Source organism: Urocampus carinirostris, chromosome 10 (genome assembly GCF_059441175.1).
Source record: "Urocampus carinirostris isolate Australia breed hairy pipefish chromosome 10, RoL_Ucar_1.0, whole genome shotgun sequence".
NCBI classification, from domain to species: Eukaryota; Metazoa; Chordata; class Actinopteri; order Syngnathiformes; family Syngnathidae; genus Urocampus; species Urocampus carinirostris.
This window is the reverse complement of record NC_142358.1, coordinates 25,765,989-25,781,896: the sequence shown is the minus strand read 5'-3', so window position 1 is coordinate 25,781,896 and position 15,908 is coordinate 25,765,989. Positions and strand designations below refer to the sequence as shown.

At 36.8% G+C, this 15,908-nt stretch overlaps 1 protein-coding gene across 2 annotated transcripts in view; it reads left to right on the top strand.

Moving 5' to 3' along the window:
- Positions 1–9,266: 9,266 nt before the first annotated feature.
- Positions 9,267–15,908, top strand: part of pax3b (paired box 3b) — a 47,697-nt gene continuing 41,055 nt past the window's right edge. For both annotated transcript variants that reach the window (XM_088345075.1, XM_088345076.1), the window contains exons 1-4: positions 9,267–9,618; positions 11,534–11,769; positions 11,873–11,999; positions 13,290–13,433. In XM_088345075.1, the coding sequence (XP_088201201.1) occupies positions 9,366–9,618; positions 11,534–11,769; positions 11,873–11,999; positions 13,290–13,433 (760 nt within the window). In that variant the 5' untranslated portion in view covers positions 9,267–9,365. The remainder of the gene's footprint in view (positions 9,619–11,533; positions 11,770–11,872; positions 12,000–13,289; positions 13,434–15,908) is intronic.

The window sequence follows — 15,908 nt, the reverse complement described above, 5'->3', positions numbered from 1 at the left end:
TCGTCAAGCTGTTTCTTATATGTGTCATTGACGAAAATACAAGAAGAAAAGGGACGGGGCAACTGTTTAGCCAATCAGAATGGAGAACACAATGCACTATAAAAATCTACTAAGTAGCGAAACCATGATAAGTGAACCGTAGTACAGCAAGGGATTACTGTAGTGCGTTGGTTTTCATACCAATCAGGAATAAGATTTGTCACTTTTTGGAAACTATTCACTTATTTCACTATTTCACTTTTGATATGTTTAGAGAAGCCCCACACAATACGTCAATTGAACCACAAAGTAATGAGGGAACAGTGTACATTTTTTCTTTTTCCACTGTAAAATAAACTTTTAGAATTTTTTTTTATTTTGGGACCGCTCCGTGCGTTTCAAGTGATCCTCGGAGACCCACGGAAACCATGTTGGTGACCCTGCTAATGTTCACCCTCCTGAGCAAAACATGAAGAGATTCTGACAACAGACGTCATTAGATTGAACACGTCCTGGTTTTGCCTTTCATAATATTTTGCAGAGATGAAAATTTGAAATGGTTGCTAATACAATCAGCTCTATGTAAGGTGGCAGATATATAAGGATGACACAACTACTTCCTTGCACTTACTAGCTTAATTATATGCCGCATGAATAGTCCCAAACATCTCATTGATCTCAAAACGGACACAAATGTGTTAAATGTGTCACTTGTACCCTTGCCTCAAATCCCAAACTTCTGAATTTCCCATGAGACAAACTGTGAATTTTTCAAAATTTCCATCCCGCCTCACCTTGTCCTCCAATAAGGCACTTTTACCCCTTTTGACAAGTAACGGGGTATATGTTTTAAAAAGTAAGCATATTGTATTTATTTTTGAGGACCTAGAAGCTACTGTTGTTGTTTTGTTTGTGTGTGTGGTTGTTGTCAAAGTACCAAAATGTATTTGCACTGAGAAATGCTGTTTATCTTCTGTTTTGCAACTTCGACGCATTTCAATAAAAAGCCAACATTAACATCGATGGTTTCTTTGTTTACCCGCTGTTTATTTGTAAATAAACTTTGTTTGCTTCCATTGTGTCTTCCAAGAGTCAGCAATTAAAATTCCTACTGTGTAGCAAATCTGCCTCCTGCTGGACGATTTGATACTACTTACACGTTCTCAAAATCTCAGTACTGTGCATTGCTGTAATGATGGATGATCTTATATTCATACAGAATTCTTTTTTGCCCTTGTCATTGTCATTTCTGTACATTCTATCGTCAAATCTCGTGCTCCAAGTCCAGTGATGCAACCAATATTCCACCCAGCACACATGATCGGCACTAGGACTACTCTCAATTTGTTGACGCTTCCAGCATAAACAAGACATCAGGCTTCTTGTCCACCAACACAGTTCGCAAGGTTTATCTTCCAATTCTGTTCACTTGCACGGATTTCTGTGAACTGGGTCAACGTTGAAGACAAGCACACAGGCGCCACTCAGCATGGTGTTGTTGTTCTTTGTGTACAAAAACAAAACAATTATATTTTAGTGCAGGATGACCAACGTTTAAGAAGATGACCACTTTTTCAATACGTTATGGAGAAGTGGAGCTAGAACGCACTTTTATTAATAACACATTTTCTTTCCTTTTTTTCTTGTGTATTTAGTCATTTATTTACAGGGTATTTTTTCTTTATTCATTTTTTTTTATTGGGAAAATAATTCTTGTTTTATTTTCAGTCCTGTTGCAGGAAGCGTAAATCAGAAAATTATCAAAACCCCCGAGGGAAAAAAATAGGCTTGTGGATATAGTATTATCCAGATATTTGGAAAGTTATAGTTCATCCATCCATTCATTATTTCCACCGCTTTTCCCCAGTGGGGTCGCGGGGGTACTGGAGCCCATCCAAGCTATCTTCGGGCAGTGGGCAGGGGACACCCTGAACTGGTTGCCAGACAATTGCACGGCACACAGGGACAGACAACTCGCTCGCTCATTCACACCTAGGGAGAATTTGGACCGGCCAATTAACCTTACACGCATGTTTTTGGAATGTGGGAGGAAACCGGAGTGCCCGAAAGAAACCCACGCAAGCACGGGGAGAACATGCAAACTCCACACAGGAAGATTCGATCTCATGACCTCAGAACTGTGCCACACACGCGCTAACCACTGCGTCGCCATGCTGCCCCAACTTCATATCAATTATTCAAAAATATGAAAGCCGAACGTTCTTGCCTGAGGCTAGAAATGAATTATTATATTACTTTTATTATAACTAGTATTATTATTACTGATATCATTATTAATATTATTATTATTATTAATATTATTATTATTATTATTAGTAGTAGTAGTAGTAGTAGTCGTAGTAGTAGTAGTAAAATAGCTAAAACTGTATTATAGAAAATGTCATTATCATTGTTGTCGTTGTTGGCACCGCTATTCTGGCTTATGTTGTTATTACTATGTTATTGATACAGTGGGGTAAATAATTATTTAGTCAACCAGTAATTGTGCAAGTTTTCCTACTTTCAGAGATTAGAGAGGCTTTTTATTGTGAAAATTGGTAAATCTCAACCACGAAAGACAGAATCTGGAAGAAAAACAGAAAATCATATTGTTTGATTTTTTTAAATGTTATTGACAAATTAGAGTGAGAAATTAGTATTTGGTCACCTACAATCAAGCAAAATTTCTGACTTTCCAAGAGGTCTTCTGATGAGGTCTAACGAGGCTCTACTCAGTTATCTGTATAAATGGCACCGCATTATCGGTATCAAAGACACATGTCTACGACTTCAGTCACTCACACTCCAAACTCGAGTATGGCCAAAACCAAAGAGCTGTCAAAGGACACCATTGCAAGCGATGCTGAGTGGCGGGTGTTAAATGGGTCATATCTGGCCGTGAAATGTGTCCGTACAAATTAACATTTCAGTGTGAAATGTCATTTGCAATAGGTAAAACACTTGGGGTAAAGATGTCAACTATGGAAGCAATTGTTAGAAAATGGAAGACATACAAGACCACTGATAATCTCCCTCGATCTGGGGCCTCATGCAAGATCTCACCCGTGGCATCAAAATGATAACAAAAACAGTGAGCAGAAATCACAGAACCACACTTTTGGGCGGAGAGAGCTGGGACCGCAATAACAAATGAGCCACCAAATATTGCACTGCCAGACGTGCCTCCCTGCTGACTCCAGTACACGTCCATGCCCGTCTGCGGTTCACTAGAGAGCATTTGTATGATCCAGAAGAGGACTGAGAGGATGTGTTCTGGTGAGATGAAACCAAAATAGAACTTTGGGTAGAAACACAAGTTCTCGTTTTTGGAGGAGAAAGAACATTTTATTGTATCAGAAGAACACCTTACCCACTGTGAAGCATTGGTGTGGAAAAATCATGTTTTGTGGCTGTTTTTCTGCAAAAGGACCAGGACAATGGATTTGTGTGAAGGAAAAAAATGAATGGGGCTATGTATCAAGATATTTTGACTAAAAATCTCCTTCCATTAGCAAAGTAATTGAAGATGAGAAATGGCTGGGTCTTTCAGCATGACAATAATCCAAACACACAGCCAGTTCTTTAACGGACTGGCTTTTGTAAGAAGCATTTCAAAGTCCTGGATTGGCCTAGCCAGTCTCCAGATATCAACTCTATAGAAAATCTGTGGAGGGAGTTGAGTTGCCCAACGACAGCCCCATAACATCAGTGCTATAGAAGAAATCTGGCAGATGGAATGGGCCAAAATACTGGCTCCTGTGTGTGAAAAGGTTTTGAAGAGTTACAGCAAATTTTGGGCCTCTGCTATTGCAAACAAAAGGTACATCACAGAGATTTGGGATTAAATTTTGAGTTTAACAAAATACTTATTCCCCCTACCCACAATTTACAAATATGTTCTTTAAAAATCAACAATTTGATTCAGGTTTTTTTCCTTCCATCCGTCTCTTATGTTTGAGGTTTACCCATGTTTGCAATTACAGGCCTCTCTTATATTTTCAAGTACAATTAGTGTTGACAAATTCTCATTTTCCCCAATGTATGTTAATAACATGCTATCCAAATATGCAAAACAGTTTTTTTCACATTGATTACATTTCTAAATTTAACAGAATTATATAGGCAGCCATTTTGGGAGATTGGTCTGTCCTTAAGGTCCATACCTTTCAGGTCGTTAGTTTTAATTTGAATGTAATTGAATTGACGGCCATGAGTTATAATAATATTGCAATGAATGAAAAGTCCATCGTAACAGTAGTGCTATAGCATTTAGCAGCAAAAACAACAACAGAAAAATCACAAATAGGTCGTAAAGTATATATTTTCACAGTTTTGCGTGCTTGTTTGGGGTGGTGATGGCCCTTGTGAAGAACCTGTCTCTGAGCTTGTTAGTCCTTGTTTTAAGTGTCCTTTAGTGCCGTGTGTTTTATAATGCGTTTTACAAAATGTTAAATTACTGTATTGCCGGTTTATAGCGCACGCATTATAGTCCATAACAGGGGCGTCAAACAGGCGGCCCGCGGGCTGGGTCGGACCTGCTAAGGGGATTGAATCCGGCCCGTGAGACAACACTGAGGGAAGAGCGAGAGAAAACGACCTGCAGGTGGAAATATGTCCACTTGATGTTGCCAAAGCCGGGTGCCTCTCACAAAGACACTGTAGTTGTATCTCTCTCTCTCTCTCTCTCTCTCTCTCTCTCTCTCTCTCTCTCTCTCTCTCTCTCTCTCTCTCTCTCTCTCTTTCTCTCTCTCTCTCTCTCTCTCTCTCTCTCTCTTTCTCTCTCTCTCTCTGTCTTTTTCTCTTGCTCTCTTTCTTTTTTACTCTCTCTATCTCCTTTTTTCTATTTCTTTGTTCCTCTTTGTCTCTTTCTCTCTGTGTGTCTTTTAACCATCTTTTGCTCTCTGTTCCTTTTTCTCCTTTTCTCTTTTCTCTCTTTCTCTCTCTCTTTCTTTCCCATTCTCTCTTTCTCTCCTTCTGTTTTCGCTCCTTCTCTCTTTCTATTTCTCTTTGGATTCCTTTCTTTCTCTTTAATCTACTAGTCCACCCTCGAGAGAATGTTTGTTCTATCATGTGGCCCTCGAGTTAAAATGACTTTGACACCCCTGGTCTATACTAAACGTTTTCAAACGTGCAAATGTACATTTTACATTTAGACAATTTCACTTCTCCATTCAAATGATATTATTCCAAAAATGGAACATATGGATTCTGAATACATTTCAAAATAAGCTTTGTCATGCATATTTATACCCCGCCAATGCATTTTCGAAATGCAGGCAATATGCTGCATGTATATATACAGCTGTCATTCATTGACCTTTTCCTAAATTAATTGGCAAGTATCTGCTGGTAATTGGCCTTCGCGCAGAGCATGTGATGCAACTCATTTATTTCTCATCAAACCAGAATTCTGACTTTGAATTTTTCCCCCGGGCTAATGGATTGGACACGGAGATTCGATGTCGCTTGAAAAGAGCGACCCCAAGTATGCATCGTGCCGCATGGTTCCCATTTGCCCCTTCTGTTGTTTCTGCACTCCTAATATCCAATTTCAATAAGACCACCAGCTCACCCGAATCGTCACGTTTGTCAGCGGCACGAATCGGTTGAAAGTTAATGAAATAATTAAGGGGAAAACCCCTCAACAGACAATTATTCCATAAAAATGCGTTTTGGATTTTGAGAACATTGATAACAAATGGAAGCTGCAACGCAAACTCACATTTCCCTTTTCTTTGAAGACGCAACACACTTGCGGGTTTTGCCTGGAGGTAAGGAAGCCCCGCTGCAGGTGAAAGACCCCCGTTAGCGCTATGTTAAACTCTAAGGCCCCCGTTAGCGCTGTGTTAAACTTTGTGCGCACCTTTGGGCTGTGCGCCTTTTGACAGCAAAGAAAACATTTGAAGTGGAGTTTAATGGGGGAAACGCTGCAAGGGGCATATGACAATTGAATCCTTAAAATCAACGAGAATCGCAATAGTGTAAATTATAGTGATAATGAGCCCGTTGTTCAATTGTTTGTTATATAAGGGCAGAGTGTATTATTCAGCACACCCCAGTGTGAAAAAAAAATAATTGAAAGAAAAGTAAGAATACAAATAACTATATATACTTGAAATGTCTAAATACTTGTAGGTTCATACATTTGCATTTTTCAGTGATTTATACTTGATATTTACAATTTAAGAGTTAAAGGTACATTAAAACAACACATTTAAAAATAATTTTGATTTGCAAATTAAGCAAAAGTAGAGGAACTATCATGCGAGCATTTTTAAAATACTTGTAGGTTGAGAAATGCATATATTCACGAATTTTCAGCCAGCCTCTTTGCCATATGGATAAGGAAACGTATTGCATGTATTTTAGGAAGAGTTTGATGAGTTTTAACAAACTCATTCTCATATTACAAAAACATCATGGCAGCATGTGTGTTAACGGACCAATCACAAACATAAACGGGCCTTTAGCTCCTTAATGTTCTATTTCCGCAGCTGGAGCATGCACGTGTCTTCAAAATTTAGATGCAAAATCACTTAATTAATTTAAAATGATTTGAAATAAACCCCAAGGAACAGACTGCCCTGATTAAATTAAAAATAAATACAAATTCAAAGGATGTGTTTGACTCGAATAAACAGACGCCTATTGAGGATGACCTTGCCTGAACTAATAGTGTAATTATAGGATGCGTCATTGAATTCAATTTAATTTTCTTTGTTTTTGTTGATATGAACGCAGTGAAACATTGTATACAACGAGATTAGACATGGCACGCCCGGGTAAACATTTACTAAACATTTTGAAGAGAAAAACAAGATATAGGACCTCAAGAAAAATAGAAGAAAATATTTACAAAGTACCGCTTAGAAGAGACTGGCCTACGTACGTGAAAAGATACAATAGTGCATAGTAACAGTAGTGCACTGTAACGTTGTGTAATAACATTAAGCAATTGACGTTATGGGACGCATAGCCATTGCTTGGGTTCATTTCACCCGCGCAGTGATATTATAGGGGAATAAAAATCCTAAAAGTTGGTTCATCTTTTTAATACAGTAAAACCCTTTTGTTTTAAACAACTCCCCAACATTGTTTTTATTTAATTTTAAAAATGTTTTATTAAAAAACAAATAACCCCGCCCAAACCATTTAATTGTATTCCTTAAAAAAAGGTCATCCCCCCAAAGAATTGGCAAAAAATATAACTTTCCAAATTATATAGATTAGTGTTGAACACCCCAAAAACGTGGTTGCAAAACACAGCCTCAAAACTGGGTCATTTATAGAAGAAACTGAAAAACTGGATTTTTTTGAGAAAAAAAAGATACGGTGTTTATTTTAATACGCCTGCAAAAATGGTCATTTGTACGCAAGTTGGTTAATCGACCAAATTAAGTGGATTGTGTTGATAAAAACAAACAGGTCCTTTTGCCTAGAAACTCAATAAACATTGTGTAGTTTCCTTCAACCCAACCCAGAAAGTTTCATTCAATTGATCCAATTAACCGGTCGATTTTTGACTCCATTTGGGGTTATTTTCGTGTTTTTGGAGGATAGACTCTTTTACAACTTGTTTGGCGTCGTATCCTGCTGAGGCACAAACCCCCACCACCCTTTTGCGCTTTTTTTCGGGTTTGGTTGCAGGAGACTGAAAAGCACAATAAATTCCTCGAGTTGCGCACACTTGGTGTTAAATGCAACTGCATGGGGTGGTGACAAATTGCAAGCGATGCTGAGTGGCGGGTGTTAAATGGGTCATATCTGGCCGTGAAATTTGTCCGTACAAAATAACATTTCAGTGTGAAATGTCATTTGCAATATATAATGATGACGCATAAAAGGATTTCACTCACTGTCGGAAAATGTACTACTGGGGTGGGAAAAGTACGGCCCACGGGCCACATGCAGCCCGGCAGGTTTTTCTTAATTCGGGCCGCCGAATCCAGCTTTGTCCCCACTGTCCCTTTGTGTGTCTACTATAAAAAATCTACCTCATGAATAAAACAAAATTACTAAAAAGCTAAATATAAAATTTTGTGCTTAAAAACCGGGATCTGATTTAGTATTTTGCTTTATTCTGAAAATAAAGAAAAATACTACAGACATACTACTACAGTACAGTATTACTATAGTAATATTACTACACAAGTACGGAAAAAATGCTCCTCCTCAAATACTACGAATATACAACTAAAGAAATAGTATAAAAACCCGGTAGAAAAGCTAAACTACATATCAAATTTAGTGGTTAAAACAAAGATCTCGTATAATATTTTGCTTTATTTAACAAAATACAACTCTAGCAAAACTACAAAAATAGTACAGAAATACTAGAAACATATGACTACATTATTCCCAAAAAATTACTTCAAAATGTCATATAAGGTTTAGTGCTTAAAAAGAGTGACCTGATATACTTTTTTACTTTTATTCTAAAAAGAAAAGAAATGCAGAAACAGTGCAAAACTACAGTACAGTAAAACTATAATGCAGAAATAGGACCACAAAACCCTATTACATAAATACTAAGAATATATCACTACGAAAATACGACAAAATACTATAAAACTGCTACAAAATAATACTATAGAAATACTATAAAATACTATTACAGAAATATAACAAAATATTACGACTGAAACAATACCGTAAAAATACAGTAATTCTACAAATATAGAAATCTTAGTACAGAAATATTACAAAAATCATACCAAATTAATACTATTAAAATATGATTAGTGAAGTACTACAAAAATAATATTAGTGAAATACTACAAAAACCCTGCATTATGAAATACTACAGAAATCCGACAAAAACATCTATAGTAATACTTCAAAACTAATTATAAAATTTAGTGCTTAAACAGGGACCAAATATTTTATATTTCTTTAATAGAGTGTTTTAAAACCAATTTGATGAAATGAATCCAATTGAAAATCAAATATAAAGATAAATATAACATGTAGATGTCTGCATGTATATTTATTCATACATAATGAAACTAAATAGGTCGCTTCTCCAGTGTAGGATCCAGTAATCATTTGAAAAATACATATATTGATAATATAATCTACATTGCACAGATGTATTGTCTTTATGATGAGAGAGGTTAGTATGTGATAGGTGAAAAGTTTTCCCCGCTCGACCAATCAACGCCCACATTGATGTTTGTGGGTCTTCCATCTCAACCAATCAGCGTTGCGAGCGCTGACTTTCTGCGTGATGACCCGCACAATTCGGCCCTTCTTCTCACTTTTGAGAGATATCAACAAAAAACAACAACATCAGGAAGACAAGACGAGCTTTTTTGTAGCATCCAAAGAGGATAAAGGGAATATTTTACCTCAGTTCTTTTATTGTGTGGCTTTTTTTGTGATTTTGCATGCTCGGAGAGACGCGGCGGTCCTGGGACTTCCCGGCGCTCGCCTATAATCGACCCATAAAGTCGGACGCTTCCCAGGTTGTGGAACGGAACCCGGAGGTTGTTTTGTTACATCACGGCCAGCCTCCCCGCGTGAGGGATTTGCAAAATTTGGGGTTTGGTGGAGGGATGACCGCGCTGGCCGGGTCGATTCCCAGGATGATGCGACCCTCGCTGGCTCAGAATTACCCTCGCAGCGGCTTCCCCCTCGAAGGTAAACTGGTGTTACGTTTTTAATGTAAATAGTAAACGGTTTTATCGCATTTTTAAGAGAGCCGTGCAAGGCGTCTGTGCTTACCGGGGGAATTTGGGGTTGAGTGTCTTGCCCGACGAAACTGTGACTTTTAACTCAGAGGAGCCGGGAATCGAACCTATACCCCAACCTCCAACGCTAATTTGAAATGATTCAATTCAATTGACCTATTTTTCATTGATATCAACGTGGTGAGACATTGCATGCAACGAGATTAGACATGACAATCCAGGGTAAATATGTGATAAAGGCCTCGAACAGACAAATTAGATAAAAATGATCAGAATAAATAAGCAAAAATATTTACAAAGTTGTGCTTGGAGACTCATCTAAGTTATAAATACAGTGAAATGATGAACTGGTGCATCGGAATAAAAAGTGTCATGAAAACGATAAAAATAATGAAAACAATTGACACTTATAGTAATCAGGGTTCCCCTTCTTATTTTATTTTTGTAATTCTATTCATGTTTTGTGGGTTTTTATTTATTTATTGTATTTATTTTCTTAAAAGAAGATCGTGCCGTTGCATGTCAATGTTTCTTGACTTTTTACAACAAAGCTTAGTTTTACTCAGCAGTTCTTGACAAGGGCGTCGTTTTGGCATGCATGGAGGGGACGTATCTACAACCAATATCGAGCAATAATTGTTTTGTGCACACTTTCCCCTTAAAATTCGTTATGTCCCCTTCAATTCCAGGACCAAACCTCGTTTTTTTTGTTTTTATTAGAAAAAGCAAAAAGTTGCATACCTACTAAGTATATCTTACAAATATTTGCAAAAGTTGTTTATTGATGTCACCTCTAAAATGTTACCTTAAATATTTTCTTTGTTAAATCCAACGATCTCCCTAAGTTAGAAAATAACCGATGCTATAGCCTGGACTGGGTGTAAGCAACCTGTGGCTCTTGATGAAAAAGATGAGGGAAGGAAACCCATTTTTAAAAATAATGGTTTGTGTAGGACGAAAAACACGACAGAAAACATTTTTATCATTTTGCAATGCTGTAAAAAAGGTTTGAAATATCTATGTAATGTAAATTAAGAACTTTTTACGTATGAATATCAAAACGCTTGTAATTTCTTTGCCATGTTTTGTTGTCGTTTTTAGTCTGTAATGTCTCTTTAAACATTTTGGGTTGCCGATCCATTGACTAGATAAACATGGACTTGTTTTTATGCTAGTTAGATGTCCTCTAAGCACGAGTAGAAAGTGAAATGAAAGAGCAGATTTTGCTGATTCAATTTACCCCAAATAAAAGAAAATAGTCACTGCATAGCTCGATGCAGATACCAGAGCGTTTAAAGTGCAAATAAGTCTGTATTGCACGGTGACCAATGATGGTTCAGCCAGTAAAATATGCAACAGTAACAACCTTTTTTTCAAATACAGTACTTTAGTTTTTTTAACATTCATTCTAGTTATAATGAATACTCAATTTATTTTTACTTCAAGTGTTTCATAAGAAAAAACTCTTCTCAAACTTGCTCCGGAATTTTCCCTTCTTCACTCCCTTGAGCTATCGCTTTGGATTTTTTCAGGTTTTATACATTGTATTTACGTAAAGAATAAGGGGAAAGGATGATAAAAGAAAAAAAATCCTGAAACTGTAAAACATATATTGTGATTCAAACAAAGTGATCATTTCTAAATTGACTTTAAAATAGTGTTATAATGATGTAAGGTATGAACATTTGTTTAAATGATCAATAGATGAAGCGTCTATGAGTGATTAAGGGGAAGGGTCTTTTAAATGCCCTTGGTTTCTTTCCTTTTAGGTGATTTGTTCATTTTGTGATGCAATGTTTGTTGCAACACGATTGAAAACAAGAAACAGAAAAAATCCCCATACATAATAGCAATTATGATTACAGTTTCAACTCCGCTGGGTCAAGGCCGAGTAAACCAGCTCGGAGGAGTTTTCATCAACGGCAGACCTTTGCCGAACCACATCCGACACAAAATTGTGGAGATGGCCCACCACGGAATCAGACCATGTGTCATCTCCCGTCAGCTTCGGGTTTCGCACGGATGCGTGTCTAAAATCCTGTGCAGGTACCAGGAGACCGGCTCTATCAGACCCGGGGCCATCGGGGGCAGCAAACCCAAGGTATAATGAACAGAAGGACCAGAGTGCATGCAACGTGTATCTGCACGCTCTTAATAAACCCCGAATATTTCTAGTATTATTTTTTAATATTTTGACATTTCAGGTGACTTCGCCGGACTTCGAGAAGAGAATAGAAGACTGCAAGCGGGAAAACCCGGGTATGTTTAGCTGGGAGATTCGGGATAAATTACTGAAGGACGGAATATGTCACCTCGACAATGTTCCTCCAGGTAAAAAAGGACAGAAATCTATTATCAGTTGTTATTATTACTTTGGTACTGTGCTAACATTATGGGGCTATTAGGTCTGGTATCGATCCAATCCAAGCAAATACAGTACAAGGTAGTACCGATTGTAACTAATCCAATAGAGATACTTTTTGCTAAGTAAAAAGTCATGGTCATGTATTAACTGAACACTTCCCCCTTGAATAAGTTTAAGATTACGATAAAAACAACACAACGATTGTAGGAACTAAAATGTTCTTATCTTTTTATTAAATAATTCAAATGAAGTATGCAAATGTATATAAATATAAATATTTCTGTTATAACTGTTGGCATTTAAGGGTGGACGCTGGGGGGAAGCGAGAACTGTACCAGAAGTGCTCAAAATAAGGTTGGTATTTAATTATAAAAGGAAGTACAAAGTAACAAACAACAAGAGTTCGCAAAACTACCAAATGTCCAAACAAAACAAAACCTGACATGATCCAAACCAGAAATGGATATGCAAAGAAATGAAAAACTAATAGCCAAACAAGTGGGCACTAAACTACTGACAAAGTTCCATAAAAAAAAAGATTTCAGAAACAAAAACAAAATCAGAGGTAGCAATGACAGTGGAAAATAAAATAACCCGACAACATGTGCTGTTCTCAATGTCATTATAAAAAGGTAAAGATGATTAGGGACAGGTGTGCGGTGATTGGACACACCTGTGCCCATTTCCAAACTGCTAAAGGTTGGGTAGTTGGCGTACCAGAGTTTCAGGACTAAAGCCAAGAAGAGTCAAACCAAAATGAAGCAGCAACGTAACAAATTTTAAAATATTACATAACAATGATATTACCTTCCATTGCACAATATTTTAAAAATGTAGTCTATAAAATCATTTAACAGTATAAAAACAAAACTACTACAACTGTTTCAGAACAAATGTCAATAGTCATACAAAAAAAATCAGTGACCAGAAATACAAATACTGAATAGCGATGTCAACAACACTATTAGCATGCGTTTCGTATACACAATATTTAGAAAGGGAAATCAGCAAATGAAGTGTAAACACAATTGAATTGAATTTGAAAGTTATAATGTATGCCTAACTTTACAACCCCCAGAAATATTATCTCCGTGTTAGTTATGATGAGACCACAGTATCGTTAATAATGTCGATCCTATTCAGTATTGATACTATCAACATTTGCATCGATCGGGCCACTTAACTACAATGTTGCTATGTTATTACTATATTATAGTTCAGTGCATTAACAAAGTGAATTTACTCATTATTCGCAGTCAGTTCCATCAGTCGCATTATGCGCAACAAGTTCGGCGGGAAAGACGATGAAGACGAGGACGAGGATGATTTGGAGAAGATCGAGCTGGAGGAAAGTGATCGCAGGACCAAGCACAGCATCGAAGGCATCTTGGGAGACAGGTGTAAGTAGACGTTCTTGGCTTTTCTCAATTTTCGAATTTTTGTGAGGGTTGATTGAGGTGCACATACGTTAAATGTCTCTCAATTATACGGAACGTTGTTGGGATGAAGTTGAGAAATTATTTACAAGAGGTCTCCTGGGCTAATGCTTTTCCCATGAAGTGGAAAAGTAACTCAAACAGCAGGTGATGGTTATACTCACAGGGTGGGTGTGTTTGAAAGTTTGGTTGTGGGTGTGTCAGCATGTTATACATGCTGCATGTTCCTTTACTTTGCATACATATTTCATACTCAGAATTTGTGGCTTTTTATTTTGGCACAGCACAAAAAAAAAAAAAAACAAACAAAAAAAAAAAACCATGATGGCCAATTGGACTGGATAGCACTTTAACATGGACTTCTTTCAAGTCATATCAAGTCATGTTTTGTATAGACCTTAATCACAAGGACTCTCAAAGGGCTGCACAGACCAAAAATTATTGCAAACTACAGACTATTATCATATTACACCATCCCCTGATCTGAAACCCACATGAGGGCAAGGAAAAACTCAAAATCTCAACATGAGGTAAATGAAGAAACCCCGAGAAGGGACAACACATGAGGTAATCCCTCATTATATGTAAATTATATCCCGTTTAGTTGCTAAGAAACCCTCAAAATTGAAGCTCATTAAACTATATATCATTACTTATGAAAACCCACTAATCAAACTGTAAATAGATAAAAACACCTGAAAACCACACGGAGCAATTTGATTGGGTAAGCAATAGAGGCGGATTGATTTTGCACACAGCCCTTCTCTCTCCCTCTTCCCCCCCCTCTCTCTCTTTAAGTCAGTGTGCGCCGAAGATATCATTTACAGTATTTCGTGACATTTTTTGGAAGAATTTTGCTTGCACCTTGTTTTGAAACTGTTATTTAAGACACAAATGACGGTCGATATGAGCCTCAACACTCTTAAGTCACTAAAGGAGGGAGACGAATTTTAATTGGTATATTTATATTGATATGGGAAACAGACTCTGGCATTATTGTTATTTCATAAATGTATTCAAATCATCAAACTGCTGAAGAAAACCCTTTTGCCTAGAGAGCAGGTTTGTTAGTTTTGTTGAATTTTGTCTCAAAATTTATTATATTATATGTAATTACATTACATATACTATTTTTGCTTTGGCTCAAGAAGGTTCCCGATTTTTATGGTAACATGTCTGCACTTTAACTATTGATATCAGGTTATTTATAGGTCATGGGTTTCATATGTATATTTATTTTACTTACTGTATTTATTGTGGTGATTTTGCATTTTATTTAAATTAAAGGATAAATGGGTGCTCCAAGCGAATTTTCGTTAGCTTTCGATAATGACAATGCGTATTCTGAATTTGAAGAACGTAACAACTAATAAACAATAGAAAACAATGGAATATTTGCGGAAAACAGCAGTATGAAAACACATTATATAACACTTAAATATGTGGCCATTGGGAGTACACTGAAAAAGGAAGCTTCAGGATTCTTTCAGTAACATAAACGTTTGTGTCTTGTCCTAAAACTAATAGTTTAACACGGGGGTCAGCAACCTGTGGCTTTAGAGCCGCATTTGGCTCCTTGGTGTTGCCCTAGTGGCTCCCGTGAGATTTTTGGAAACATATGGGTGAGGGAAATATTTTCCCGTATTTTTTGCGTGAGGGTTTTCTCTAGAATAAGTACAAAACATTAAATAACCAATAAATGCACGTTTGTATGATAATGAATATATTTATTATTATTATTCAAATCAGTGTTTCTCAACTGGTGGGTCGGGAGCCAAAAGCGGGCTGCGACCCATTTCCAGCTGGACGAGGAACTTTGCCTTGGCAATATAAGAAAAAAAAAAAAAAAGGTAATTTAAACTAATTAACAGTACATAGCGACAATTACCTGTAAATGCAAGATTACACCCGCTATGCACCACCTTTAAAGACTGAGAATTTTTTTTTTTTAGATATGTTGAGAATGGTGAAACTCAGATACAGCGAAGAATATATGAGATATGGATTTATTATTTTGAGGACAAGGGCACTGAACTGAAGTGTTTTGGATTTCATTACAAATGTAGCCAATTTAGCATTAAATGACATATTATTGATGGGTTGTTTTGGTTTAGTTGGTCATATTTAATCGAATATATTTTAGTATATCTGATTTAAATTGAACTATCCTTTAATAGATTTGGGAAGTGGATTTTTTCATTTATAGGTCACAGATTCTGATTAGGATGGAATGGTCAGTCCTGAAGTCAGACAGACCAGTGCAAAACTACTGAGTTAACAGAATGTTGGGCCTTTTAATTTTTTATACTATTTAAATACGCTTAATAATACACCTTGGGCCTATTTTTTTGTGAATAGTTGGGGCGGTCGGTTAATTATGCAAACCTGTTTTAAAAAATATTCATTTTAGCTATTTATTAGTATAATGTATACATCTTT